This window comes from Microtus pennsylvanicus, chromosome 1, assembly GCF_037038515.1.
Source record: "Microtus pennsylvanicus isolate mMicPen1 chromosome 1, mMicPen1.hap1, whole genome shotgun sequence".
Classification (NCBI taxonomy): domain Eukaryota; kingdom Metazoa; phylum Chordata; class Mammalia; order Rodentia; family Cricetidae; genus Microtus; species Microtus pennsylvanicus.
The window spans coordinates 59,239,806-59,267,677 of record NC_134579.1 but is presented as its reverse complement, the minus strand read 5'-3'; the positions used below and the strand labels follow the sequence as shown (position 1 = coordinate 59,267,677).

The window sequence follows — 27,872 nt, the reverse complement described above, 5'->3', positions numbered from 1 at the left end:
AGAGGAAATATCTAAGTGTATAAGGGATCTGTCCATTGGAAAGGAGGGGGTCACAGGAACTCAGGGGGAGTTGAAAGGAAGTGCCATGTATCCATTAATGCATACCTTCCCGAAGCCAACCTGCAATGCATCTGATAAACATTTAATGAATATTTCTAAAGGTCAGGTCTAGTCTATGTATACCATGGGGTAAAGGTGACGTGTCTCCCATAGGCTCATGGGTTTTAAACACTTAATGGCTCATTGGTGGCACTGTTTTGGGAGGTTGTGGAACCCTGAGGATATGGAGCCTAGCCGGTAGCTGTAAGTCACCTGGGCCTGGACAGCTATAGCATAGTCTTGATCCTGGCCCCATCTGTTTCCTGATCTATCAAGATGGGAGGAGCCAGGGGCTGGAGAGATGGCTCAGCAGTTAAAAGCATTGCCTGCTCTTCCAAAGGTCCTGAGTTCAATTCCCAGCAACCACATGGTGGCTCACAACCATCTGTAATGAGGTCTGGTGCCCTCTTCTGGCTTTCAGGCATACACGCAGAAAGAATATTGTATAATAAATAAATAATTAAAAAAAAAAGATGGTGGGAGCCTCAGACATAGCTCCAGCCTCCATGTCCTCTGCCCTGCCTTCCCCACCAGGATGCCCTCTGGTAAGGGATCAGGAGCCGCACACACCCCTTCTTCCCTTAAGTTGCTTCTGCCAGGTCTATGGTCACAGTGATGAGGAAAGTCACTACGGCATGGTGCTCGGCATTCACATTGTAAAGGTGAGGCCTCAAGGAACACGCACAAGATGGTATAGCGTTGCTTTTCCTGTAAAGGGACCATGGGTCATGTCCCTGCATGCCAGGCTCAAGGGAGGCATGCCAAGTTCCCAGAGTCAGCAATCCATGCTCACAGTGGACAGCCCAGAGACTGACTTCTAATTGGCATCCGTAGGCAACAAAGCCAAAGCTGACAGGTCGGGACCTGGGGAGCCAGTGCACAGGTTCACAATCAATGTGAAGCGGTAGATCCAGGGTGCCTGCCCTGAGCACCTGGTTTCCCATGGTCTGCAAATGAGAGTCGTCTGGCCCTGGAGAGCGGGTAGAGGCGGAAGAGTGAGATGTAGAGAAATAATGGCAGAGCCCTGAGAAACTGCAAGGGAGGGGTGGCCCGGAGGCAGAAGAAACCCTGCAGGCCCAGCAGGGTCTGAAAAGCTATCCAGAGGTGTTGCTTTTGAGCTGGAACTCAAAGGCTGTGTTTGCCTGGAAGCAAAGGGGAGAACAGAGGGATAACACACGGCCCTGGGGAGGAGGGCAGGATCAGAGAGTAGGAGGCGGGAGGTGAAGCCCTTGGAGACAGTGGGGTCTTCATTGCTGAACTGTGGAGGGGGCAATCCACATATTATTTGGAAGGCAATAGAGATCCATTAATGAGTTTAAGCAGACAAATGACAGGAATAGACTTGTCATTTAGGTCACCTGACCCAGAGCAGGCACTGGAGACATGGAAGAAGCAACCAGAAGACAATTGGAATTGTCCAGTGGAGTGATGGGAAGGTTTGAGGGGGGCAAGGAAGAGGGATGGAGGGCAGGAAGGAAATCCTAGGCGGCAGGTCATACAGGGCCGTAGCCTCACATAACCTGAGAATCGCAGGCACGCTGGCTTCTATATAAAGGTGAGCCCTAGAGGAGTTAGTCATGCTTGGCCCACAGGGGTGACATCTAGGTTTCTGGCTTACACAGCTGGCTACCATAAATTAGGATGAGAATTGTGCTGACACCAGGCCATCCTGTCCCTTGCCTATGCCCCAGAACTCCTAAGGGAGCTTTGACAGGCACCGGTGCCTCAGAGATGCTCATCCGATTGCTCAGGGGTACAGCCTGGACACTGGGGGTTTTAAAAGCTCACAAGTAATTGCAATGGGTAACTAAATTTAGGACCACTGCTGTAGGGGGTCAAGACAGCCTTATCTGGGGTGCCATCATGCTGCCAACGGCCTCCCCTGGCCTCTGCACTAGCTGGTCCACGGGACATAAGTCATGGACCTTTATGGATGTTTAGGCTCCGGCCTGGGCTTTGCTTCATCCAGTTCAGTGCTGATTTAGTTTCAGGATAGACAGACACCTATGGCACCCCCAGAGCTCATTCTTGGAGTAGGGGTTCAGCTTCCATAAGGTTTTCTAAAGTATCCTACACACCAACTCCAAGAACACCAAGAAGCCTCCTTCACCAGCTTATCTCCTAGAGGTTTAACCTTCAAATCCAGGCTGGGTTCTTCTGACGGAACCAAGGAGGGAGATTAACATGTTCATGTCATTGTTAACTACTCTGGGAGGCACTGTCTGGCCACAAAGGCGAGTGAGCAGGGGAGAGGTTCCTCAGACCTCCTAGAGCCTCCTCCGTGACACTGGTGGCAGACCTGGGGCTCTGGTCAGTTGTCTGGCCTGAGTAGAAAGTCTTGGCTTTGGGCTCTAAGTGCCCACTTTGTCATGTGACCTGGCACGCCATTTTTGCAGAACCTCAGACCCTGTCCTGGGTGTTGACTGTGGCGAGCTGCTCAGCAGTATTCGGAGGCTGAAGTGAGCTGTATAATTGCAGTGACAGGGGAGGGGACACCGAGCTGTCCAGTGGACCCCAGAGTGTGATTTAAGTCCAATTAAACCTTAGTGTTTTATTGATAATTTAAATAATTGACATTTGTTTAGAAAGAAATCTAACTGCAAAGAGTTTATGCAAACTAGTGTCCATTAAAGGGACCTCCACAAGCCCTGTGAAACAGTTGATGTCAGGGACTGTTCCCTAAGGAGAATTGAAATCCCCAACTCCTTTCAATCCTCAAGTACTACAGAGAGGGAGTGTGTATGTGTGTGCATGCATGTGTGTGTGCGTGTGTTAGAGTGTGAAAGTGTGTGTGCGTGTCTGTGAGCGTACATATGCGTGCATATGTGTGTGTACATGTGTGTGTAAGTGTGTGCACATCTGTGTGAGTGTGTGGTGGGGGAGTGGGGACAAGTGCTGAGGAGGACGGTGAAGGAGGGAAATCAAATCGTTCAGCTGCTACAGTTATTACCAGCATAACTCAGCCAGTGGTCATAGGACTCTTCAAAAAGGAGATGAGTGAGGTGTGTGACCTGCCTTGATGGGGACTGGGGGCCAGCATGATGCTCGCTTGAATTTGGCAAGTACCTATTCATGAGTGACCTTCATCAGTCCAGTTCCAGGGCCTAATTGCTACAGTGTTATGATCTTGGGCTACCAGAAGGCCTGTAGGAGCAGAAATGATTATGATGGTACCCTACACACCAAAACATGTAATGGGACTTTCAGAGGGTTGGGAAGACATTTGGGGGTGGTCCTAGTTCTCCTCTAGCCTCCCTCACATCCTCCACACTTGGGCTCAGCAGCCTGGAGCTATGGGTAGTTTAGAGTCTGCTCCGTGGTGAACTCAGTGCTCAGATGGTGCTGATGCAGAGCGGTCATCTCTGGTGTGTCTAGGGGAGCTGCCATGTCCACACAGAGACCATCCCGTTCATAGCCTGGTGATCTGCCTGCTCTTCCTCATAGCACAGAAACCACACAGCTCCCCCTGACCTGAGATCATGACCTGGAATTTCCGGGGCAGCACAAGTAGCAAGCATTCGTCGTGCTTCTGATGCTCAGTATGTGCCTAATCTCCATGCCTTCACAGGAACCCACCAAAGGCATCAGGGAGTCGGAATAGGCACACATCCATACAACAGAGAGGGTGAGAAGGCGCATGTCTGTGGAGCAGAAATCCATTCTTTCTGGGAGATGGAAGGGCCTCTATAAAGCAAATTTCTTTGTTATTTCATCACCCAACAATACAGTTGTGTACCAAAGGCAAGATAAGGGTTTGCTAAATGTTTCCCACATTTGCGTATTTTGTTCTTGGGTAGTTTTGACAGGGTTGGGGCATTTAGGAGGTGGGTCCTTGTGGTAAGTGTGAACCACTGGGGGCAGGTCTTGCTGTCTTTTGACCTGTTGTCTGGTTCCTGACCCTTCCAGATGTGAGCAAGCGCCCGCTGTCACTGCCTTGAGACATAAAACACCATGCCAGCAGGGCAGTGGTGGCACACACCTTTAATCCCAGCACTCGGGAGGCAGAGATAGCTGGATCTCTGTGAGTTTGAAGCTAGCCTGGTTTACAGAGTTAGTTTCAGGAAACCTGTTTTGAAAAGCTGATAGATACATAGATGATAGATAGATAGATAGATAGATAGATAGATAGATAGATAGATAGATAGATAGATAGATGATAGAAAAAACACAATTAATGCCTTCCCTGCTATGATGGTCAATTCTCTTTGACACTTGGAGACAAATAAATCTTTCCTCCACTAAGTTGCGTTAGCCAGGCAAGAATACTGAATAGACTATGTTAATATAGACGAGAAAGACATCCCTTGTCCACTCTCTGACTTCTTCTGAGGGTTTTGGCCAAATGCGAACCAAAAGAATACAAGACTGATTAACCAGAGACAGCCATATATGTTTTCATGATCCGCACATACCTGGGGAATCTCTACACAGCAATGAAATCCAAAAAGCTGACCAAAGCAAGAAGCTTTTATACTTTTAAACAAAGAACAACCATGAATTTATCGCAGGCATGGTAGAAGAAATGGACCTTTGAACTAGGGTCTAAATTCTTAGGGATGGTGCTAAGATACATGGGGGTGTATAAAAGCTAGTTGGAGACAAATGCTACACCAGCGAGTTACTGATTTTAATTACTGTTCTAGCCACCACAAGTCTCTGGTAATGAAAGCTATTGTCCTATCCTGGTACAGAGAGGACCCCTCTGCTGTCAGAGTCTTCATGGTTTGCCACCTGTAGGAAAATAAAGCCAAATGGTCCTTTCTCAAGTTTCAATTCCACAGGTAGTTTCAACTGGAAACAGGCAATATACCAACTTGACACACTGTTGCAAGGCATGTCCTGTTCTCTTTCGGTCTTCTGCTGCCGTGTACTGGTTTTCGGATGAAGAGCTGGATCCCTAGTACCTTTCAATTGTGGGTTATCTGTCTGTCTATCCACCGTCTGTCTGTCTGTCTGTCTTTGGAGACAGGGTCTTGTGTATTCCAGGCTGGCCTCAAACTCACTATGTGGCCAAGGATGAGGGTGAAGTGCTGACCCTCCCTGCCTCCATTTCCCGAGAGCTAGGATAATAGCTATGCACCTCCATGCCGGTTTGATGCAGTGCTAGGTCGGGACCAAAGCCAGGACTTTGTGGATGCTAAGCAAGCCCTCGACCCAGTGAGCTGCACCCCAGCCTCTTTCATTTATTATTAATTCCGAGTCATGAATTTGCACTTGTTGATGTGTTTCCGTCTATGGCTGTTGTTATGGTTCATAGCTACCCCATCTGTCACAGTGGGAGGCCTCTTCAAGTCGGCTTCTGGATCCTCTCGGTCCAATTCTATCTGGTTAGTGTGGCATCCTAGCATTCTGGAATGACAAGATGTTCTAGGCTTGCCTTGTGCATTTACTGCCCTGCATGGAACCAGCCATTTCTTCAAGAAGCCTCCGTTCTTTCCCGTGGAAAATGCCTAGTGGCTTTAAAAAAAAAGTGCACAAATAGCCAAAAGCCAGCAACCCAAGGAAAGCCTTAAAGTAAAGGGGAAGACCAAAATAAACATGAGACGGCACAAGCTGCAAGCTGCAGAGAATATACAAGAAACTGAAAACATTTTAAATTCCATTACAAACTAACTTGTATCTCCTTCCATATGAAAAATATTTTTATACAGCAATAAGTTGAAAGTATGACAGCTGACATTGCAATTAGAAAAATAAGAATTGAAGGATTCAAAGATAAAAGTTGAAGAAAAGTCTCCCAAAATTAGAACGACAGGATCAAGATGTGCAAAATGCGAATGCCAGAAAACTAGAGAATGTGTCAAGTTATACGGATCAACCGGGGCTTGAATGAACACACTTTCCAATATAAACAAAAGGAAAGGTGAGAAGGAAAAGGCAAAATATGCAAGAAAATTTGCTACCAAGTCTCCAAGTCAAGAGTTAGCTACGTTTTCAAAAGTAACCCAAACTTACATCAAAAGCACTGCTTTTATGGGGGGAGGAGCATAAAGCTTCCCCTAAAGAAATCATAAAGCAAGGAATAACCAGCCTACAGTCCACAACCTCAGAGAACCTAGACAACGAAGAGGACCCTAAGAGAGATATGCATGGACTCACCTAGGAAGGAGAAAAAGACAAGATCTCCTGAGTAAATTGAGAGCATGGGGGGCAGGAGTGGTGGGTGGAAGAGGTGAGGAAGGAAGGAGAATGGGGGAAAATGTATAGTTAAATTAAAAACAATAAATAAAATAACAATTTAAAAACAAAACAATGAAAGATAACAAAATGGGGTCTTCTGAAAGCTGAAGAGAAGGAATTATTATATCAGATTCTTTGGGTGATCCTGGAATAGAGAAGACAATGGATAAACATTTATCAAACTGGGTGAAGGTTATAGTCAACCTATAATTCTGTATGAAAGCAATTAGTATAAAGAAAGAATAGATCAGACACACGTGAACTTTAAAAATTGATCTACAGCATTTCTTCTTAGGAAGATACTGGGGTTGTATGCCACCAAAGTAAGCAAACAAATCCAGAACCAAGGCAGTGTGGCTTCTGGAAACAGAAGAGGGGCAAGCTGCTGGTTTTAGCCGGCAGGAGGCCTCACAAGCAATGGGTTCACTGGGAGGTTGGAATACAAAGATGAGGAAGGAAACTAAAAGATTATTAGAATCACTGTGCACACAAAAATTATATGGAATGGCATTTCTTTTGGAACGTTTGAGAAAAATCAATGGAGAAGGCTGTTTGAGAAAGGAAATTGCCTCCGATCTTGAGTGTTTGACTGACTTTCAGATAACCATTCCCCCAACTTAATGAGTCTGAAGCCAGGTGTTCTCACAGTGGACAGCACCGTCTCTTATCCACTGTCGGCCACTACTTCGGTCCTGATGTAGCTGCTGTAGCCTGAGCAGGTGGCCATTATCTACGCTGTCTGACTGGACAACAGCCCCTTTGACACGACAGTCATCGTAAGCTCATACAAGAAAGATTGACTCTGGATTGGTCAGAGACCTGTGGACACCTCTGGTGAGATCAAGAGAGCATCACAGCCAAACTTGCAGAACAGGATCAGTGGCTCGGAAGAAAGTCCTGCAGACCAGAGTGAACGGCTCTGAGGATTCTTGCCTTGCTGACGCCAGGGCAGTTCAACCAATGATGTTCTATATAAAAGAAGAGCAACAAAATGAATGGCGACAGCTCCAAATTCGGAAGAGGGGTGCACGGAGTGTAAGAAGGTTAGAGACTCCTGACATTTTCTCCTTTTTAAATGTGTAAGACCAACGTGTGATAGAAATACATCTAAATAAGAGCTCTTCCAATAAGTTTGCATTAGAAAGTTAGGGGATGGATGAAAAGTGTTGGCTGGAAGCACAGTTCCTTCACCGTGGTTTGTGTCACAAGTCAATGGCTCACAGTCAGGGAACTCTGAGGCATTAGCTGTTTGGAGAGAAGAGCCTAGTCTTTACAAGAATGTGAATACCAATGTTGGATCTTTATTAAAATATGAACTGTTGAGGAAGGATGGATAGAAGGGAGTTGTATGTGTGCTCTGGGCTGGAATAAAATGGAGATAGACAATTAGGAAAGCCCTTTTGTATCTAAAGCTCACCAGCAGCAAGGGAGCTACAGATTTGGGACTCTTAGGTTTTGGGTTGTTTTGGTTTGATTTTGGGGTGTGTGTGTGTGTGTGTGTGTGTGTGTGTGTGTGTGTGTGTGCACGCGCGCGCCCGTGCGTGCATGTTGGTGCTCAGAGAGGCCAAAAGAGGACATCAGATGCATTTACAAGTAAATGTGAGCCACTCACTGTGGGTGCTGGGAACTGAACCCCTCCTCTGCAAGAGCAGCAAATGCTCAACTGCTGGGCAGTCTCTCGGGCCTTGGGGTGTGGTTGCTGTAAGGCAAAGCCACCGTAGCATGGAAGGAATGGGTTACTAGGGGTTGTTGATGTTTTATGTTTTTAAAATTTGTGCTTCGTTACTTTGATAAAAATAATTTTCAAATAAAAATGACTCCAGAAAGCCCCTTCTGTGCTGTTACTGTTAGAAACATGCATGTTGTTTTTAAGCCATGTGTTCTAACTTTTGGCTCATGGCATCCGCGTACTGTAACAGGAGGCGGAAGGCTCCTGGGTGCCTGGATCAGGGGTCTGCTTCGCATCCTGTTCCGAATTAGCTTTGTGACCTTGGTCAGATTGTTCAACCTCACTGGCTTTAGTTTTCTCCCTGTTATACCGGAGGTCAAAGAGACATGCACGAGTCCCTGGCATGTGTCTGTGTGTGATGTTGTTGAGTTCCATACGACCTTAGGCTGGTCCCTTCAATGTGCCCCATGCAGGAACCCCAAGGCTCTGTGCAGTTTGCCATCAGTCACCTATTGTCTGTTTCAGTGTTGGGGATTGTTGACCCTTCCTGCCTCCAGAAATCTCAAGAACTCTTCTCTCTTGTGAGGTTCAACTTGATGGGTCTTGAGAGAAACAATACTTAGTCTTTTCCATCCAGATGAGCCCAGACCCTAAAAGTCATCTGCCCTTCTTTAAAGTTAAGGAGAAGCAGGCCTGGAGGGGTAGACGAGGCATGCTTATTGGAGACCAGCTCCTGGGTGCAGGTTCTTGCAGGGGTCAGCCTCTCTCTGCTGCAAGCATCCATGCTTCTCTAGAGGTGTGTGTGCCAGTCTGGAAAGCAAGAAACAGCCCCATGGCTCCCTCCTCGTCCCCTGCTTCCCATTGTCTAGCAAAGAAGCTTAGTGTAGAATTAGAGCAGAGTGTATGCGGGAGGGGTGGGGAGAGTGCGATCTGCTTACTCAGGCCTTCTAGGACAGGTTGTGTGGTTCATGTTTATACATCAGTGCTGTTGACAGTTTCCTGAGTGAGAAGGACCGTCCTTCCCTTCAGTGCTCCTCAACGATGGGGAGGGAATAAACGGGAGCGGGGGATCCTGGCTGGAGACAGCCCTCTCCTAATGCCCTAAGCACAAGAAAGCTGTGTCTCCAGTCCCTTAGCCCATGGCAGCATGAATGATGCCACAAGGGACTCAAAAAGGAAGGTAGACAAAAGCTTGGGTTTGTTCCCGGCACTCTATAAAGTGGGGATCAGAAGTGACCCCAGAAGTCAGTGTCTGGAGAATCCGAGGTCCAAGGTTCTCCTCAGATGATGTCTCAAATAACAAAAAAAGAAAAAAAAATAGAAGAAGGGAATGAGAGACTTCATGAGAGGAGCAAGTGAGGCCAGAAGAAGTCTTCATCCCTGGAGACAGTGGGGTAAAGGGCACAAACATGCATAGCCTGTGAAGACTCCTACCCATGGCCTACCACGCGCCTTAAATTGCCCCCAAGAACCTCAGTGTCTGCAGAGACGGAGGGAGAAAAGCAATGTGTTGCAAGGTGTCAGTGAAAAAGCACAACTCCTATTTCTAAGATTTTTGAAGCCTGACCTGTGGAAAGAGACCCAGGGTAGCCTCCTATTCCTTCGAGGAACATTTCCTTCAAGGCACATTTCCTGTCAAGACCGGGGTGGCACTAAAAACCCTTCTTGGACGCTTGCAGCTTCATAGGTGATGTGGGGAGAAGTCTCAGAAAGCTGTGTGAGGCTTTCAACCTGAAGTTGAAATCAGGTCTCTTAGGTGTCCCCACCCCAATCAAGCGGAGAAGGTGTTAGGCTGAGGGATTACCCTCTAGGTAAAGACCTCTGGGTGATGGTCTCTCACAGCCCCCAAGTACCTCAGGTACTGTGAGAAAAAGCCCTAACCTTTGGGCTACCCAGACCTTGTCATCTGCCCTAATGAACACCAAGACGATGTCCCCATTCCTCCCACAGGCTACAGAGTGGGCCTCCAGTGAGGACACACGCCGCTCCTGTCAGAGCAAAGGGAAGACTGAGGTACATGCCCGAGGCAACATGGGTTCTTCTGGAAGCTTCCGGTCAGATGTTGGGGGTCCCTGTGAAACCTGACTGGGATGAGGGTGAAGGAGTCGGTGAATTCCCATAGACACAAGCTGGACCTCAGAGCAGCTGGGTCCAGGGCAGGGTCTTGTAGGGCATTCATTGGTGTCTGTGATGCAGGGGTATGAAGTAAACATTCCCAGCCATACATGCAGAGCTGTGGTCCTCTGTCTTTCCCTTTCCCACCTCAGGAGGAGTGTCAGAACTATGTGCGAGTCCTGATTGTTTCTGGCCGGAAGGTGTTCCTGTGCGGCACCAATGCCTTTTCCCCAGTGTGCTCCAGCAGACAGGTGGGCCGTTGGGAGGGGCAGGCAGTCTTGGGGTGGGGACTGACAAATGTAGTGGGTGGACGGAGAATTATGTCCATGAAATAATAGGACAAATGTAAAATTCATTCTTAATCTGAAATTCAAATTGAACCTCTCTTCAGTATTTTCTTCATCATTGAAACGTCCGTCTGGTGTCCAGCAGACACTCTTGAAGGACCTCAGCCTTTGTAATGGCTATGGGTACACAGACTGCAAAGTGATGAGAATACTTGAGATGTGGGGTGGAGGAGCACAGGAACCAAGGGTCCCAGAGGAGACGATTCTAAGATGGAAACAAAGATGGTCTCAGGACCCCATGGGAAAGCTCTCTTCTCCCACCATCTCCAGGTGGAGAACCTCAGCCGGACTATCGAGAAAATCAATGGTGTGGCCCGCTGCCCCTACGATCCACGACACAACTCTACAGCCGTCATCTCCTCCCAAGGGGAGCTCTATGCTGCCACCGTCATCGACTTCTCAGGTCGGGACCCAGCCATCTACCGCAGCCTGGGCAGTGGGCCACCGCTTCGTACTGCCCAGTATAACTCCAAATGGCTCAATGGTAAGGTGGCCCAGGCCTGGGTAGGGCCGTCCTGCCTTTGAATCCCCAATGGCCTTTCCTGTCTCAGTTGTTTCATCAATAAAGTGGATGGGGCAGGGAAGATATTCCCCAAAGACTAAGACACACTGGAGCTGAGCCCCAGATATCCCAAGGACCCAGGACAGACAAAGGACAGGCTGTTGGGGGAGAGAGTTAGAAACTGAATAGAATAGTGCTTAAGGGAAGGAAGAAATCAGGAAGGAAAGAGGAGAACAGGGTGAACTTCCTCTTCCTTGAGGTTGAGTACATTTCTTTACTAACTAGCTGTATGGCCTTGAGCAAGAGCCAAGCCGCTCTCTACTGTGATGCTCTCATCTGTAGGGGGGCGGTAGCCCTAGGTCTCTCCTTGTAAATTGTAGTGAGGTTTAAATGCGGGAACCAATAAAGTTCTTATGATGGAGTATTTTATCCAGTGATAAAATGCTATTAACAATGGCATTATTAACAAATACGAGCGCTTCTTTAGAGCCCCTGGGTCAGCAAGGAGGGATTGAAGATGCCTATCCGAGGACACTGAAGCAGTCAAGTCCTTCCTACCCTGCCTTCTTCTTTCCATCCCCACAGAGCCAAATTTTGTGGCCTCGTTTGACATTGGGCTGTTTGCCTATTTCTTCCTGCGGGAGAATGCCGTGGAACATGATTGTGGGCGTACTGTGTACTCTCGGGTGGCTCGAGTGTGCAAGAATGATGTGGGGGGCCGTTTCCTGCTGGAGGACACATGGACCACATTCATGAAGGCCCGGCTCAATTGCTCCCGCCCAGGAGAGGTCCCCTTCTACTATAACGAGCTGCAGAGTGCCTTCCACCTGCCCGAGCAGGACCTCATCTATGGCGTCTTCACCACCAATGTGTGAGTGTCCCAGTCTCTGCTGCCAACCTTGCCTGGCATGCCTGGTGGGCTCAGCAGACCCTTTCTCAGTGTCTGGTGTCTTCATCCATAAAGCAGAGAACTCCTTGCTCCTGCAGCTGGTCGTTTGTGGCTTGCCACCTCTGGAGTGGTAAGCACCGGCTCTGAGTTGCAGGGAAGGGCAGGCCCAGGCCAGATATGCAGAAAGGGAGGGGAGCTGCATGATGGTTCATAGAGGGAGAGCATGCTGGTGAGGACAGTGGCGACGCCTGCATGGGATGAATGGGTGGCAGCCCCAGGAATGGATTCTCTATGTTCCCTTCTAAGAATCCTGCCGCTGCCTCCCTCCTGGCTACACCAGAATGTGTAGGCTGGCATTTGGCACCCCCGTTGTTCCCAGGGATGCCCAGACTCTCCTCTACTGCCCCTTCATGTGGAGGCTAACAAATTGAGGGACCTTCAGGTTAAGAGTGATGAATGGGCACCATTGATACCGAGGAAGGCCTTTGCAGTGGGAAACACTGTGCAGGGTGTTTTGTAAGAATATCAGGAGCTTTGTGAGCCATGGAGTGATTCCAGGTAGCAGGCACTGGGTACCCCAAGTTGTCTACAGAAAGGGTAGTCTGGGGACAGGCAAGGATGTGGGTAAGACTAGCAAGCAGCAGCAGAGAGGCCATCCTGGCCAGGGGATGGATATTCAGTACAGCTCACACAAGCCGTGAGCTGAAAGCCTGCTGACCATGGCTAAGTGTTGCTAACTCTTGATGTGTGTGTGGGGGGGGGTAGGTAATGTGAGCAGAGGGCAAAGAGAGCTGGAGAGACATCAAGGAAACATGACAATATCAGTGTAGACTATAACAGTTTATTGTGTAACCTCTCCATGCCAGAGGCTTGTCCTGCAGTGGGGGTAGACAGCAGTGAACAAAAGCAGTCATGGCAATGCCATTAAAGGGGTGACATTCTAGAGTGGGCAAGGCTATTTCAAGCAATCCATTTTAGCCATGGGAACTCCTACAAAGGGAGAAAGCAGGGTACAGAGTGGAGATCACAGGAGGCTTCTTATGGGAAGGGAAGTTTCTGGAACTAAGCATTCCAACACCTATGCAATAAACTGTGCAAAACTTTGGGTGGAAGAAAAAAAAAAGGTTCATGCCCTGAGAAGAAACTGGTGTGACAGGGGTGCTGAAGGGAGGTGGGAGAGAAGCTAAAGAGTCAGGGCTGTCCCGAGGACCTCGTGGACGGCTCTCAGGGTTTTGATCTTTACCCTGTGGACAAGGAGACATTACTGGGGGATTTGAAACAGGCCAGTGAGCAGCTGGGCGTAAATTTGAAGACTTTCGTGCTGACTGCTTTGTGTAGAACGGATTAGGAACCTATCCCGGCTGTGGGAAGACCAGCAGAAGGACAGGTCAGGACCCAGAGGCATGGAGTGGGGCTCTGGAACCAGGCAGAGGGAGAGGATAGTGAACACATTTGGGAAAGAAACCAAGGCAGAGACTAGAGCTGGACAGGTGGGTGTGACGGTGTCATCTCTGTGAGCGGTTCACGTCACATTCATAGAGACGTATGATTCTGGACCCAGAAGGGTTGTAGAGATTGTCTAGCTCTGAGAAGTTGCAGGTTGCAGCATGAACCAGTGGTTTGCTGCCCATTTATTTAATACATATGTGTAAATGACAGGATAGATTGGAATCAAATATCAAAGTGTAAAATACTTAGCTTGGATAGTATTGTTTCATGAGGCTTCCAAATAGATCTAATATGAAATGTATCTCTTAATGTGGGCCATTGACTGTGTTCCACCCCTCACTGAATAAGGGAAGGGGCTGAAGAAGTGGCACAGAGGGACGCCCCAATGTAGCGTGAATTCAAATCAGTCTTAATAATAAAAACTTGGAGTCAGATATCGGGGTAAATGCTGAAAGATCAGAGAAGTAAAGGAGCCAGGTAAAAGGCATTTTACCTTTACTGAATCCTCAGATTGAAGGGGGCAAGATCCTGTCTCCATGTATCCTCAGACTGAATGCCGTAAGCTTCTGTATCCTCCCGCCTTAGCCTTATATCCCTCTGTCTGCCCAGCCATATCCCTTCCTGTCTCCACTTCCCAAGTGCTGGGATTAAAGGTGTGAGCCACCACCGCCTGACTCTGTTTCTCTTTTAGACTGGATCAATCTTGTGTAGCCCACAGTGGCCTTGAACTCACAGAGATCTGTCTCCCTCTGTCTCCCGAGTGCTGGGATTAAAAGTGTGAGCCACCATTGCCTGACCGCTCTACACTCTGATCTTCAGGCAAGCTTTGTTACAGTGCAAGCAAAATCTCACCACACCCTGGTGTTTCTTGCCAATGGAATCTCCCTGCTGTAGGGTGGGAGAGTGTGAGGATTACATATCCTTCACTGTGCAGAAGACACCAGGTTCATCCTAGCCACTTCCTGACCTAGGGGAATGAGGAATGGTTGTGGTTTGAGGGGCCTCAGAAGAGGATGCTTGATCCACAAGGAGGGCGGAATCTCAAAGGGAGGACCACATTCCACCACCTCTTTCTTTTTAGAAACAGCATCGCTGCTTCTGCCGTCTGCGCCTTCAACCTCAGTGCCATCGCCCGGGCTTTCAATGGCCCGTTTCGTTACCAGGAGAACCCCAGGGCTGCTTGGCTCCCTATCGCCAACCCCATTCCCAATTTCCAGGTACAGTTTTTTTTCCTTTTCCTCTTACTAGCCACAAACTCACTCTCAGCACAGGCTAACATCAGCCCGGTCCTGTGGCTGTAGGCTTGTCTTAGGGGTCTGTGATGGGTCGCCAAGAGAGTATAATCCCCCAGGCTGCTATTAAGGAGATAAGAAGAGGCAGAGCTAGGGAACCTACCCCCATGCCTAGAGAGACTGGGACTTCAACTCTACAGCATAGGAGAGACCAGGAGGGCACTGATAAATTGTGGCTAGACTTTGGGAGTTTTATCTGGAGAGTATTCACAGTGTGTGTAGTGTGGTATGTTCTAATGCCTGTGGAATCTCTGAATACAGCCAGCGGTTAGGGCTATTGTGGTTGATACATGCATCCCCTATCCTGTGATGGGAAAGCATAAGGGGACTGATGACAGACTTCTTTATTTTTCTATTTTATTTTATTTTTGAGGAAAATAATTAATACAAAATATTTATTTTATTTTTTATTTTATTATTTCACTGTGTTGTCGTGGTTGGCCAGGAACTCACTCTGTAGCCAAAAACTCAGAGTCCTCTTACCACTGCCTCCCATATGCTAGGACTGAAGATGCGGGCCACCATGCCCAGCCTAGATGACTGACTTTCATGTCCTTCCAGTTGCCTACTTCAGGGGCCTCAGGAGAGGCTTCGGCTTTCCAGTTCAGCAATTCTGAGCAGATCCAACCCAGTGATGTTGGGCAGGTCACCCAAGTCCCTTGAGCCCTTATTCCTTTGCTGGGACCAGGGCCAGGACTATACTAGGTCATCCCTCCTGGGTCTGTGCAAGGTTGTGATGCACCATAAAAAATGGTTACCATTCGGCTTTAAACTAGGAAACACGAACTTGGAGCTGGTTGGGATATAGGAGAAACAGCTTGGCACGCTACGGGAGTGGGTGCCTATGAAGCAGCTTAAAATTACAAGACATCGTTTACATTCAAATGATTTGTCTGGACAGACCCCTTCGCCCTCCTATTCTCTTCCCAACCCTGGCAGTTCTCTTCTCCTCCACCTTCCCAGCCTCATTTTAAAGAAAACTAACTCATCCTTCCCTGAAAAGGATTCAAAGGTCCACAAAGAATGCTGGGGAGCAGGGGTGTTGGAGAATTAGTGTCTACCCAAGGTCTCCGTGGGTGGGAAGGAGGCCATGGCAGTCCCTGCGTGTGAGGACTGGGCTCCAGTGACTGGGTTCCTTGTGGCAGTGTGGCACCCTGCCTGAGACTGGCCCCAACGAGAACCTCACCGAACGCAGCCTGCAGGATGCGCAGCGGCTCTTCCTGATGAGCGAAGCCGTGCAGCCGGTGACACCAGAGCCCTGTGTCACCCAAGACAGCGTCCGCTTCTCACATCTCGTGGTGGACCTTGTGCAAGCTAAGGACACACTCTACCACGTACTCTACATAGGCACGGGTGAGCTGACTCGGGCCCATTTGCTCTGCAGATGGGGAAGTGGTTGTTGCTGGGTGGGGAATCAGCAGCGAGCTGCCACCGCTTCAAGGCCACTTTCCTCTGACCCCCAGAGTCAGGCACCATCCTGAAAGCGCTGTCCACCGCCAGCCGCAACCTGAGGGGGTGCTACCTGGAGGAGCTGCACGTGCTGCCCCCTGGGCGCCTTGAACCTCTTCGGAGCCTGCGCATCCTGCACAGTGCACGTGCGCTCTTCGTTGGATTGAGCGACCAGGTGTTGCGGGTCCCATTGGAGAGGTGCTTGACCTACCGTAGTCGGGGGTAAGCCAAGGCAAGAGGACAAGAGAAGGGCTCCGGGTGGTTGTGGTGGTTGGTATCCTGCCAATCACTCCTCGGAGGTGGTGCTTAAGGGATGTGTCTTTGGAGTGAGCCACTTGCCCTCGTATCCCTGCATCCCCGTGGGTCTCCAGTTGGGTGGTGCCTTTGGACAAGTCACTTAACCTCTCCAAACATTGGGTTCCTGCTCCTGAAACATCTTGGAAGGATTTTGTTGGTGTTAGTCAGCCGTATCACTGCCTAAGAGAACCATGCACTTAGTGTATTGTGGTGGCTGTTATTTTTGTGGGCAACCCCATAGTTCTGGCCTGCCAGCCATCTCTAGCTCGCTTGATTTGCTCTGGGGCCCTTTAGTTCAGAAAGAAAGATCTTTGCCTTTGAAACCGCAGCACTTCTTGCCCAGGTGTGGGGCAGTGGGGAGATGATGCCTGGATCAGAACAAGTCTTCAGCTTTCTTGAAGGTAGACAAACCAGATGGGCCAGCCGTGTAGAAGAACTGCAATGTCCCATTGCTTTCGGTCACATTAGCTTTAAGTGGCGTCACAAATTTGGCAGCAGTGACACCTGTATTTAAGAAGAGAAGCCAAGGCCAAATGGAAGTGTGTCCCAGACTCCCAGCCCTTGAAGCCACCCTGGCTGCCTCCCTTCCTCTGTGTGGTCATCAAATAGCCACGTGGACTTCATGGCCTTTGCAACAGAGTCTCCTGGCTATGCCATCTGTCCTTGGGATTTGGGAGACAAATGGGATCTATGCTGCCAAGGGTTGCTCTCGGAGAGTGCTAGGAGCTTGGACAGAGGCCTGCAGACTGGGGAGGAGGAGGGACGGATGGCTGTAGGAGGCTGCTGGGGACAGGCAGTCGCTGGAGCTCCTCTCGGCCCCATACGTGGTTCCATCAAAGAAACACACATTTAAAAAGCCCTGCTGGGCACAGGGCGCCTTGCTAAGATGTTGATGTGAAGGAAGGCTGTGTGACAGGGCCTCCATAACTGGTGAGGGAGAGAAACCCTGGCCTGGATCTACCACATGGGGAGAGGCAGAGGGTGTCTTGGGAAGGGGGACCCTACCTCGGCTCCACTCTCCATGAGCTGCGTGAGTTCTCTCGCCAGAAGATGAGGGATTTGATGGCACAGTGATGTTTTATTTTGGCAGAACTGTAAAGATCAGGCCTGGTACTCATGAAGGGCCTAGGCTAGTGAGCCACAAAGGATAGGCAGTATCTTCATTCCTTTTTATTTTCTGCAGTGACTTTTAGGAGGCTCCAACCTCCTGGGCACTCTGGCCTCTGAATCTGTGACACCAAATCTACCACACAGCTCTGTTTAGCGAGAAAGCTGTGGCCACCTGCGGATAGCATTTCCCTCATGTTCTCCTTAAATACTGTGTTGCCATGAAACTTTTAACACAGGCCTAATTCTCCAAGAGGTTATAAATCCTTGAGGGAAAACCCAATAGCCCGGTATTTTTTAGTTCTTCTCTAGTCGACAGGGTGACCTTCCTCCCAGGGCTGGTGCTTCAGTCAACTGATTATTCTGCTTGAGAAAAGGCTGGTGCAGGGGAGGTGTAGGGAATGGGCCTGGAGAGTGGGTCGAGGCCAGCTGAGGACACCAGAGGAAGATTGTGACTTGAATCATGGTGGTGGAACAATGGGCTAGAGTGTCAGAGAGCCGAGAGAGGCGGTCTTTAGGACAGGTCGGACTGTAACCTTGTCACGAGGACATCCGTGATGGGTTAGTGGGGCTAAGCCAGGTCTCCACAGTGGGATGAGAGGGTGGTAAAGGGCGGGAAAACTTCCCCACTCACAGGAGCTGGCAGAGGAGGCCAGGAGCTTGTGTAGTGTCCCCAACACGCTGCCATTCTGCAGTAAGGTGGCAGGAGCTCTGCTCAGAGTCTTGTTTCCTGAGTTTGGCTTACAAGCTGCTGAAGTGTACCATGAAAATCCTATCATAAAGCTACAGGTGTGGGCCTCCACACACATGCCATGGCAAGAGCATGCCTGCCAACTACATAAAATAATAAACATGTGATTAAAAAAACCAGTTTCTAAAACCTAGAAACTGTAGAATCCTATTATTGCAAAGCTAATCAAATGAGACCAGCAAGTATGTGCAGCCAACAAGCTGTGCACTCTATATGTCGGAGCCAAGTGCTCATCACAGCACATCAGAACTAGTGCTAGCACAGGGAGGGGCTTCATTATGTTCTAGGCATTTCGCGTTTATCCCTGTTCCTTTCAAAGTTGGCAGGAAGATGGGTAAGCAGAGACAATACCCAGCCTCCTCCTCTGCCCAGTATCCAGAAGCCTGCCTCTACCCAGCCTCCTCCTCTACCCAGCATCCAGGAGCTTGCCTCCACCTCCTTCAATCAGAGCATTCTCAGTTCACAGCATATAACCAATACTCTGGCTTGGCCAGAGAGTAGCTAAGATGCTCAATCCATAAGTTAGCCCTTTCCTCCGTCCTGTAGCTCTTTCACCTCAACCCTAGCTCACTCACAGATATCCTCTGCCTGGGGTTCAGAGTTAGGCCCCGGGCTCAAGGGCTCAATGGCATCTCTTCTCAACAGGTCCTTGTTCTGGGCAATCTTAAGTAATTGTTACTTTCTTAAAAACTCCACGATGCTCTTTCTACCCTGGACAGCTCCCTCCACCACTATGGCTTCCGGGAGCTACCATTCTTGGGCTTACAATGCCCACCATCCATCTCTGTCCTACTTGTGAGCCAGTGGAATAAACCTGTCCCCTTTTGTAATGGCAGCTTGAGACACTGCAGTAAAAAAGACACGGTGATGTATTGTGGACCTGACGGCTCTTTTCATGGAAGAACTCTAAATCCCCACCACTTTCCACAGTGACAGGCACTTCCATGCTCTTTAGCATGAAGCTTTCATTTTCCAAAGAACATCCCTTGTTCTGTCAGTTTTGAAGTGCCCTTTAGCCCAGAGGCAGTGAGCGTGGCCTTGCCTGAGCCATGGGAGTAGCGATCCCCTTTAGTTACCACCACCAGCAGCAGGAGGCACTGGCCCTGGAGTCTCAAAGGCCTCTCAGACCAATGGGACAGCTCTCGATAGAGAATCTGACATTTTCCTCAGGACCGTAACTAGAAAGGTACAGAAAGTGAGTGGACTTGGGATGAGAAAAGTGGGGCGAATTCCCACTCTGTCTTTCTGTCCTGTCCCCCTGTTCTGTCAGAACCCAGGGAAACAAGATCCCACTTGACTTGGGACCTTGGCAAACATGACCCTGGAACAGAAGTTTTCAACTTCTTCTGTCTCCCTCCCTCCCTCCTTCTCGCTCTCTTCCTTCTCACTCTCCCTCCCCCCCTCTCTGCAAGGCCACTTTTTCTCCCTGGTGCATGACATGATGATCTATTGAATTCACTAAATGTAAAGAACTTACAGGAGCCTAGCATGGTGGCTTATGATTCTAACCTGAACACTTGAGAGGATGGGAAAGGATCACTGTGAGTTTGAAGCCAGCCTGGGCTACATAGTAAGATCCAGGGCAGCCTGGACAATAAAGTGAAACCTTATCTATTAATTAACTAATTTATTAGTCAATCAATTAAGCCATGGCTGACAAATGACTGTCCCTGAAGCTTCAAGAGAAAATAAGAATTCCATTCTTGGGACAGCAAAAGCTGCAAGCTCATGCCTCTTGTGTGTATCCTGTTGGCTCTCAGCATCCTTGGCTCCTTTGATCTCTGGGGAAAATTCTTTTGTAAGCTTGTGTGATGCTGTGAACTCATCCGTCCATCTTCTTATTGCCTTTGTTCCTTCTCAAGGCCTCTCCTATTTCCTCACCTCCATTTTGGGAGCTCCTACCTTTGTGCTCCCTCAATTTTCCCCAGCAGATCTCATCAAAGCAGGGTGAAGCCCTGAGAAACAAGCGAAAGGGATCAAATGTTCCCTGGGGTGGCAGTGAATTCACTGTGGGGCTGAAAGGCCCCCTTCCTCTGCCTCCAGGATCTGGTACTCTTTTCAGTTAGCAGTGAATGGCCCATCTTGACTCCGTAATCCCCACAGACTCTTTTCTTCCTCCTTGAAGTCCTCCTAGCAGATAGTTAACTTTCTTATTTTAAAAAAGGAAAGGGCCATGTTGCCAGAATGAATCAGAGGAAAAGAAAGAACGAACTCCTGGAGTATAAGTGGAGGCACCTGGGGCATGCACTGGGGTGTGAACCACTCTCTTTCCTGGGAAATTGCAGAGGGGCCAGCCCTGTAGCCAGGAAAGGGTGGGGTAACGTCCAGTCCTAGCGGCTCAGCTTGTTCTCCCAATGCTAAAGTGCTAACCGCTGCTCTCTGCCCCCAAACAGCTCAAGCATGGGGAAATACACATAACCCTAGACTACACCAGGTATCCTGTGTTTTGAGAAACAGGTCCACACACCAGTCAGGGTGTGATGGGTAATGGGACTTCTGGCTGGATGGAGGATGAAAGTAAGGGGGATGATGGTCGGGAAGCCTTGGTCCAGTTCCCCAAGATACAATTTTTGTGATCCCTGGGAAACCTCTGCCCTCTTCTTTGCTCCATGCAGTGATGGCTAGCTGTCCTGGTGATTCACAACAGGACTTCTTTTAGCATTGCCCTGGACTTTTAAAAACCACCTGGCCACAGAGACTTGTGTTTGGGAAGACTTGGGTACCAGTGTCTCTCCTAGCTCCTCAGGAATTTTCATATGAGCCAGGCTTAAGAATGTATGCTCTGAGGGTCTGACAGGAAAGGACTTTCTCTTTGCATTTCTGCTGAAGGTCCCAGGTGAGACACAATGGGGACCTTCAGCTTGGGAAAACAGTCCAGTCTCCTTGATAAGTCTGAGTCCTTGCTGAGCTCTCTGGCTGGATGGAACAGTTAGAAGCCTACTTCACTGGGTTATGTACACTAAACTCATTCATGCTTCCGGAAGGAAGGTGACACTTCATGTTTTTTCTCTCAACTTTCTGGTGCTGGGGTTGACTCCACCGCTGAGCTAAATCCCCAACTTTGAACTTTAATCTTTTTCATAGAGGAAATTCAGTAAAGAAAGAGGTGCCCAGGCTGGGGTTGTCAGGTGTTGTGTAGAGACAAAGCTGAGACCTGGAAGCTTGAGTCTCAGGACTTCCATCTGGCAGGGCATGCCTGGGAGCACGGGACCCATACTGCGGCTGGGACGGGAAGCGGCAACATTGCAGCACACTTGAGGATAGTTCCAACATGAGCCTCTGGATCCAGAACATCACAGACTGTCCTGTGAGAACCCTTGTGTGCCCTCCCCTAGCCCTTCCCCTCGACGCCAGCTATGACTCCCCATTGGTATATACCCCGTGTGCCCTGGGATTTCATCCCTCCCCTGCCTGGGCGTTGTGTGACAGGAGTCTTGCCCCTTATATGAGTCTGCAGGTGCGGAATGTGACACGGGATGGGGGCTTTGGCCCATGGTCACCGTGGAAACCGTGTGAGCACTTAGATGGAGACAACTCGGGTTCTTGCCTGTGCCGGGCCAGATCCTGTGACTCCCCAAGGCCCCGCTGTGGGGGCCTGGAATGCCTGGGGCCAGCCATCCATGTTGCCAATTGCTCCAGGTAGGTGAGGACGGGGTTTGTATAGCGTCTGCTTAGGACTCATATGGAGAGAACTGGGGAATGGGGCACCTCACCCAGGGGTTTACACTTCAGTGCAGTGCTGGGCAAGATGCTATTGTCTGAGGCAGGAATTATAAGCACTAGGAGTTTTCACATCAACGGAAGAAGAATCTCTAGCTTGTGGCAGGAAATGCAGAAAGAAAGACTGAACAGACATGGGAGTCACTGCCAGAACTAGCTTTGCTAGAGGGAAGGCAGGAGATGGTGATGCTCCCTGGCTGCACCATCTAGAGGCGTGACCTTGGACAGGCCTCTGGCCACTCTTGAAAACAGCGGATGCCTACCTAAGGGTTGCTGAGAAGGTTAAGAGAGATAATATATGTTAGGAACCATACTGCCTACTACTTGGGAACTGCATAGAATGGTTATTATCACACCTGAGCCATAATTTTAAAGACTCTTAAAATAACTATTTTATCTGTATCCATTAATTTAACCCTCACAGCAACCTAAAGGAGGTCAGAATCCAACCATTAGTCTTATTTTAAAGATAAGGGTACCCAGTTGGCAGGAGAGTCCAGTTTTGATCACTGAGGTCAACTTGGGCATGGATGTCTGAACCGGGGAAAGCTAATGCAAGGGGGAAGCAGGGAGACTGAGGTCTAAGAGGAGGCTTGGGTATCTGAGAAGGGGGAGAGGAAGGTTTCAGGATGCCATGGTAACTGAGACCTCTAAAGAGTGTGTCCTTTTGCCTGTCTGTGTAGGGGCCCGGCCCTATCACTGTGTCCTTGGCCCTGAGCACAGCCTGATATATGGAAGAAGGCTCTCAATACATATTTGAGGCATGAATGAGCAAACGGATGAATGCACGAATCTGCCTGAGCCAGCCTGGTTAGGAGCTGATATTTTCTGTCACTGTCTCGCCAGTCCTGACAACAATACAAAATCCATCTGCCCCAGATGCAGCCCAGATCTATGAAGCTAGGGCTCAGAGGGGCATGTGTCTCTGTCCCCTCCCACTCCACCAGGAATGGGGCGTGGACCACATGGTCATCGTGGGCACAGTGCAGCACGTCCTGTGGGATTGGCTTCCAGGTCCGTCAGCGAAGTTGCAGTAACCCAGCACCCCGCCACGGGGGTCGCATCTGCGTGGGCAAGAGCCGGGAGGAGCGGTGAGCTAGCTGTGGCCGCACAGAGGCGGGGATGGGGCATCCTCCAGCCTGGGGATGACAACCTGGGGATGGCAGTACCTCTCCCTAGGGTGACACGCCTCCTACCTCCTCAGGTTCTGTAATGAAAACACACCTTGCCCGGTGCCCATCTTCTGGGCTTCCTGGGGCTCCTGGAGCAAGTGCAGCAACAACTGTGGAGGTGGCGTGCAGTCGCGCCGTCGGACCTGCGAGAATGGCAACTCTTGCCCCGGCTGCGGCTTGGTGAGCGCCTGGGGAGCTGGGCCTGGTAGCCAGGTGCAGGGAAGTTTGCAGGCCGCGGGGCTCTGAAACCACCCCATCCTGCAGGAGTTCAAGACGTGCAACCCGGAGGCCTGCCCCGAAGTGCGGCGTAACACACCCTGGACGCCCTGGTTGCCAGTGAACGTGACCCAGGGCGGCGCACGCCAGGAGCAGCGCTTCCGCTTCACGTGTCGCGCGCCGCTGCCGGACCCGCACGGCCTGCAGTTCGGCAAGAGGAGGACGGAGACCAGGACCTGCCCCGCCGACGGCACCGGAGCCTGCGACACCGACGGTATAGCCTGGAGCGGTGGGGCGACCAGGAGCGCGGGAGCCGGGGAGGTCTGGGGGAGGAGCAGGGGCCCCCCAGCCCTGGGGTCGCTGAGCCCACCGGCCCTCTGCAGCCCTGGTGGAGGATCTCTTGCGCAGCGGGAGCACGTCTCCGCACTCTCTGAGTGGTGGCTGGGCCGCCTGGGGCCCGTGGTCATCCTGCTCCCGGGACTGCGAGCTGGGTTTCCGCGTTCGCAAGAGAACCTGCACGAACCCGGAACCCCGCAATGGGGGCCTGCCCTGCGTGGGAGACGCTGCGGAGTACCAAGACTGCAACCCGCAGGCTTGCCCAGGTAAGGTTGCGGAAGGAAACTTTAACCTCAGGCAACCTCGTCTCCCCAGGAATTCTGAAGCCTGGGCAAGTGATCTCTCTGTGCCAGTTCTGCAAGGGGGTTCATAGTCTCTCTGTCTCTATCTCTCCCCGCCCCACCACTCAGTAGGCCTGGGTAGCCTGGAACTGGCTTTCTAGAACAGCTTTGACTCACTGGGATCTGAGTTCTGCCCTCAGCATGTACTCACTCGGTGGCTACTGGGGTGGAAGAGAAACGAGGTTTCTCCAGCACTGCCTCGCTTTTTCTTTCCTCTACCGAGCTAGCCAAATAGGGAACTTGTTTGAGATGAAACTGATATGGAGTTGGAGGTGGGGCACCCTTTAATACATTGATCTGTTGATTTGAGGTAGGATGGACGTTGAGAAAATGAGGCTTAAGGTACCCTCTTTCTCTCTCACACACACACCCAACTCACACTTACAGTGAGGGGTGCCTGGTCCTGTTGGACCGCATGGTCCCAGTGCTCAGCATCCTGCGGTGGCGGCCACTATCAACGCACCCGTTCCTGCACCAGCCCTGCACCGTCCCCAGGTGAGGACATCTGCCTCGGGCTGCACACGGAGGAGGCACTATGTGCTACGCAGGCCTGCCCAGGTACTGGGTGCATCTGACTGGGGTTGGGGTGTGTTTGGGAGCCGTTAAGCCTCAACAGGTAGATCTTGACACTTTCAACCTCATCCTAACCCACAACCCACAGAAGGCTGGTCACTGTGGTCAGAGTGGGGTGTCTGTACTGAGGATGGGGCCCAGAGCAGGAGCCGGAGCTGTGAGGAGCTTGTCCCAGGGCCAGGTGCCTGTGATGGCAACAGCAGCCAGAGCCGGCCCTGTCCCTACAGTGAGATTCCTGGTAGGTCCTTTTGTTACTATTTTGCCACCATCTTTCCCTTGGTCCGCATTGCACATACTCCCATTCCCCCATGTCCTTCCCCTTCTAAATGTCAACCCTGGATTGGAGTACAGGATGAAGCATCAGGAATGATACTCTTGTCTCATGCTTGGGGCTGTCCTACTACACACCTATTCAATGGTCTACCCTTCGGGGGATGGAGAGGGTCTACAGAGAAACCCGGGAGAGTGAAGGTCCTAAAGCCATTAACCCACAGGTTCTCTTAGGTGACAGCCAGCCCAAGAGGGGCTCCTCCCTCTTCACGCTCTTCCAACCTTCTCCATTTGTCCCCCTGCAGTCATCCTGCCTGCTTCCAGTGTGGAGGAGACCACCGGCTGTGGAGGTAAAAAAGCCACTCGTGAAGTCGTTGCCCTTCATCCTTGTTACTAGGTTACTCATGTCACAGCTCCTCATCCACCAAGTCTGCCTTCTTCCCAGTTCTACTGCAGATGCCCGGGTGTGGGGAGGGGGGCGGTCCCCACCTGGCTTCAAGGTTGTGTACAGGGTTCCCCTCCAGGGCCTCCCATCTAGGAGGCGATCATCAGCCTGCGTTCAAATCCTTCTGCTGACACTTCTGACTCCACCTGCAGGCTCTCCTGGGAGTGAAGGCCCTGGTGACAGCCTCCCTAACCTATCTCTTTGGTTCTGGCCCCAAAGCCCTTTCCTTTCTCCACACCCTGGAACCTCTTGATGCCCCGTCTGTTCCCAGGACGGCAATCAGAAGGCCTCCTCCTCCACAGCGGCCCTTTCCTTACCCCCCATCTCTCCTCCCTCCAGGGTTCAGTCTCATCCACCTGGTAGCCACTGGTGTATCCTGCTTCCTGGGCTCTGGGCTCTTGACCTTGGCGGTGTACCTGTCTTGCCAGCACTGCCAGCGCCAATCTCAGGAGTCCACGCTTGTCCATCCTGCCACCCCTAACCACTTGCACTACAAGGGTGGGGGCACCCCCAAGAATGAGAAATACACCCCCATGGAATTCAAGGTGAGAACCTGTATGTGGAACAATGAGCAGGGTGAACAGGACTCAGGTCCTGGCTCTATGCTGGGCATCAGCGGATGGGGGAGCAGTGGTCCTGTGGAGGAGCCCTGTATCAATTTTCCTTAATGGCTGGCTTCCAGGACTCCTTGCCCCAGCCCGGCCCCTTCCTTATCTGGTTCATTCTCCTCCCTGCAGACACTGAACAAGAATAACTTGATCCCTGACGACAGAGCCAGTTTCTACCCTCTGCAGCAGACCAATGTGTATACGACTACCTACTACCCCAGCCCACTGAACAAGCCCAGCTTTCGGCCTGAGGCATCACCTGGACAGCGCTGTTTCCCCAACAGCTGATCCTGGAACTTCGGGCTCCTTGCCTTCCCAGGGCACAGAACAGTGGAATGGGACAGTAGAGCCATTTTGTTTTCCCTCTGCCCTGGGCTGAAAACTTGCTTGTCTGGCCTGTGGGGGTCCCATCTGGCTTCAGAAAACTCTCATTAACCATGGGAGAGAGGGCTGGCCTCAGACCAGCACGTGGCCGCGGATCCAGTTTGGCCCAGGTTTCATCGTCTCCTGTGACCCAGCATCACTTTTCCCCGCCATGTCTGACCTGTGAACCTCCTGGGCATGTGAGGAAATTGGGGAGTGGAGATGGCCGGAGAGTTGGCTCCTAGGTTTGGGTTGGAAATGACTTCCAATGGCCATTGCCAAGTCCTCCCCTTTTGAAAGACCCTCCAGAATGCCTGAGCTGCAGTCAACTTGTCAGTGAAAGGAATTCATCAGCTGTCACAGCAGCTTCAGATCCCGGCCAGGACTGGACCACTCTGATGCTGCTTTTAAGTGTCACAGGGGATCAGTGCTGGCCTGGGTTGACCACCTCTGTCAGTCTGTATCTTGACCAGGGGCATCCCTCTGGTTAGGGGCAGTGAGGACTGAGACTGGAGGCTGGACTGTGCTGAGAGACCCTTTAATGTGACTTGGTACGGGCCTTAGTCTTGCCTTCAGAATGCACGCAAGGTGGCCCGGAAGGAAGGAAGACCCAAGACCAGAGGAGGCAGAGTCTGGCCTTCATGCCTATGGAGACTGTTGCTGCTCAAGAGATGTTGGCTGAGAACTGCTTGGGAGTCTCTGCTGGCCCCTCATGTATTCAGGAACACACACACACATGCACACACACATACACACACACACCATCTGCTACAGCAACAAAAAGGATGTTAAGCTGTGGCATTATTAATTAAAGATGATATCCAGTCTCCAAACGGAGCTGTCTTTGTGCATATGTGTGTGGGCCCTCTTGGCACGATGTCGTCCATCAAGAGAATGCTCGAGGTAACAGATGGTGTCTGAAGATGGAGGAAATGACTGGAGTGGAGTTTGACTTTAATAGACGCCATCTTTCTGTGTGTGTGTGTGTGGGGGGGGTTCTGTGCACACACATACTCTTCTTTCAGAAAAGAAGCGGAGTGTGAACAGAGTTCACCAGTGAGGTCACTAGGTTCGGCAAAGGCGACAGCGCAGAGCGGTGTGGGCCTGCCCTGAGCAGCTCCTTCCTGGGGATGGGAAATCCAGCAGGAGGTCAATGGTGAGGATGATTCATGAGATACATTCGAAGCCAAGTTTAACAAAACCAAATTGAGAAATGATGCCTGGGAGGTGGGAAGCCCAATGGGGTTTGTGTTGGATTAAATAAAAATCACCTCAGAGCTTCAGCCGCCAAATCAATGTGCCCATTGTGGATGCGATTGATGGACACGTTAAATTTAGAGAACAATCTCCTAACTTAATTGCATAGATCCATTCTCATAAGGTTCTCAGGAAAATGGAAGGTAGATAGGCTAGGAAGCCTGGACGCTCTGTGGTAGAGGAGTGGAGGGTCTTGGGGAGCAAAGGAAGAAATACCTGAAGCTTGAATGTGTCTGGAGGAAAGGAGAGGTGGAGCCTTCCTGAGACTCTGGTGGTCACACGAGACAGCTCAAATGGCAATGTTTCTGGGCCAAGGGGAATTAGAGTATTATGGCTTTTGTATCCCTGTCTGGTTCTTGTCAGGCCCTGAGCTTCGAGCCTTGGAGGCCTGTGGGGCATTTAGATCCTGGAGTTTCAATTGCCTT

General features: G+C 50.5%; 1 protein-coding gene across 1 annotated transcript in view; it reads left to right on the top strand.

The window, feature by feature from the left end:
• The window catches only part of Sema5b (semaphorin 5B), a 116,902-nt gene extending 89,879 nt beyond the window's left edge, over positions 1–27,023 (top strand). Inside the window, exons 5-22 of the mRNA XM_075965336.1 lie at positions 9,899–9,961; positions 10,216–10,314; positions 10,681–10,894; positions 11,498–11,783; positions 14,332–14,467; positions 15,688–15,895; positions 16,006–16,213; positions 21,336–21,453; positions 21,604–21,785; positions 22,814–22,957; positions 23,071–23,218; positions 23,303–23,528; positions 23,638–23,856; positions 24,319–24,489; positions 24,593–24,742; positions 25,080–25,124; positions 25,559–25,764; positions 25,957–27,023. Coding sequence (XP_075821451.1) covers positions 9,899–9,961; positions 10,216–10,314; positions 10,681–10,894; positions 11,498–11,783; positions 14,332–14,467; positions 15,688–15,895; positions 16,006–16,213; positions 21,336–21,453; positions 21,604–21,785; positions 22,814–22,957; positions 23,071–23,218; positions 23,303–23,528; positions 23,638–23,856; positions 24,319–24,489; positions 24,593–24,742; positions 25,080–25,124; positions 25,559–25,764; positions 25,957–26,115 — 2,982 coding nt within the window. The 3' untranslated portion in view covers positions 26,116–27,023. The remainder of the gene's footprint in view (positions 1–9,898; positions 9,962–10,215; positions 10,315–10,680; positions 10,895–11,497; positions 11,784–14,331; positions 14,468–15,687; positions 15,896–16,005; positions 16,214–21,335; positions 21,454–21,603; positions 21,786–22,813; positions 22,958–23,070; positions 23,219–23,302; positions 23,529–23,637; positions 23,857–24,318; positions 24,490–24,592; positions 24,743–25,079; positions 25,125–25,558; positions 25,765–25,956) is intronic.
• Positions 27,024–27,872: the final 849 nt, after the last annotated feature.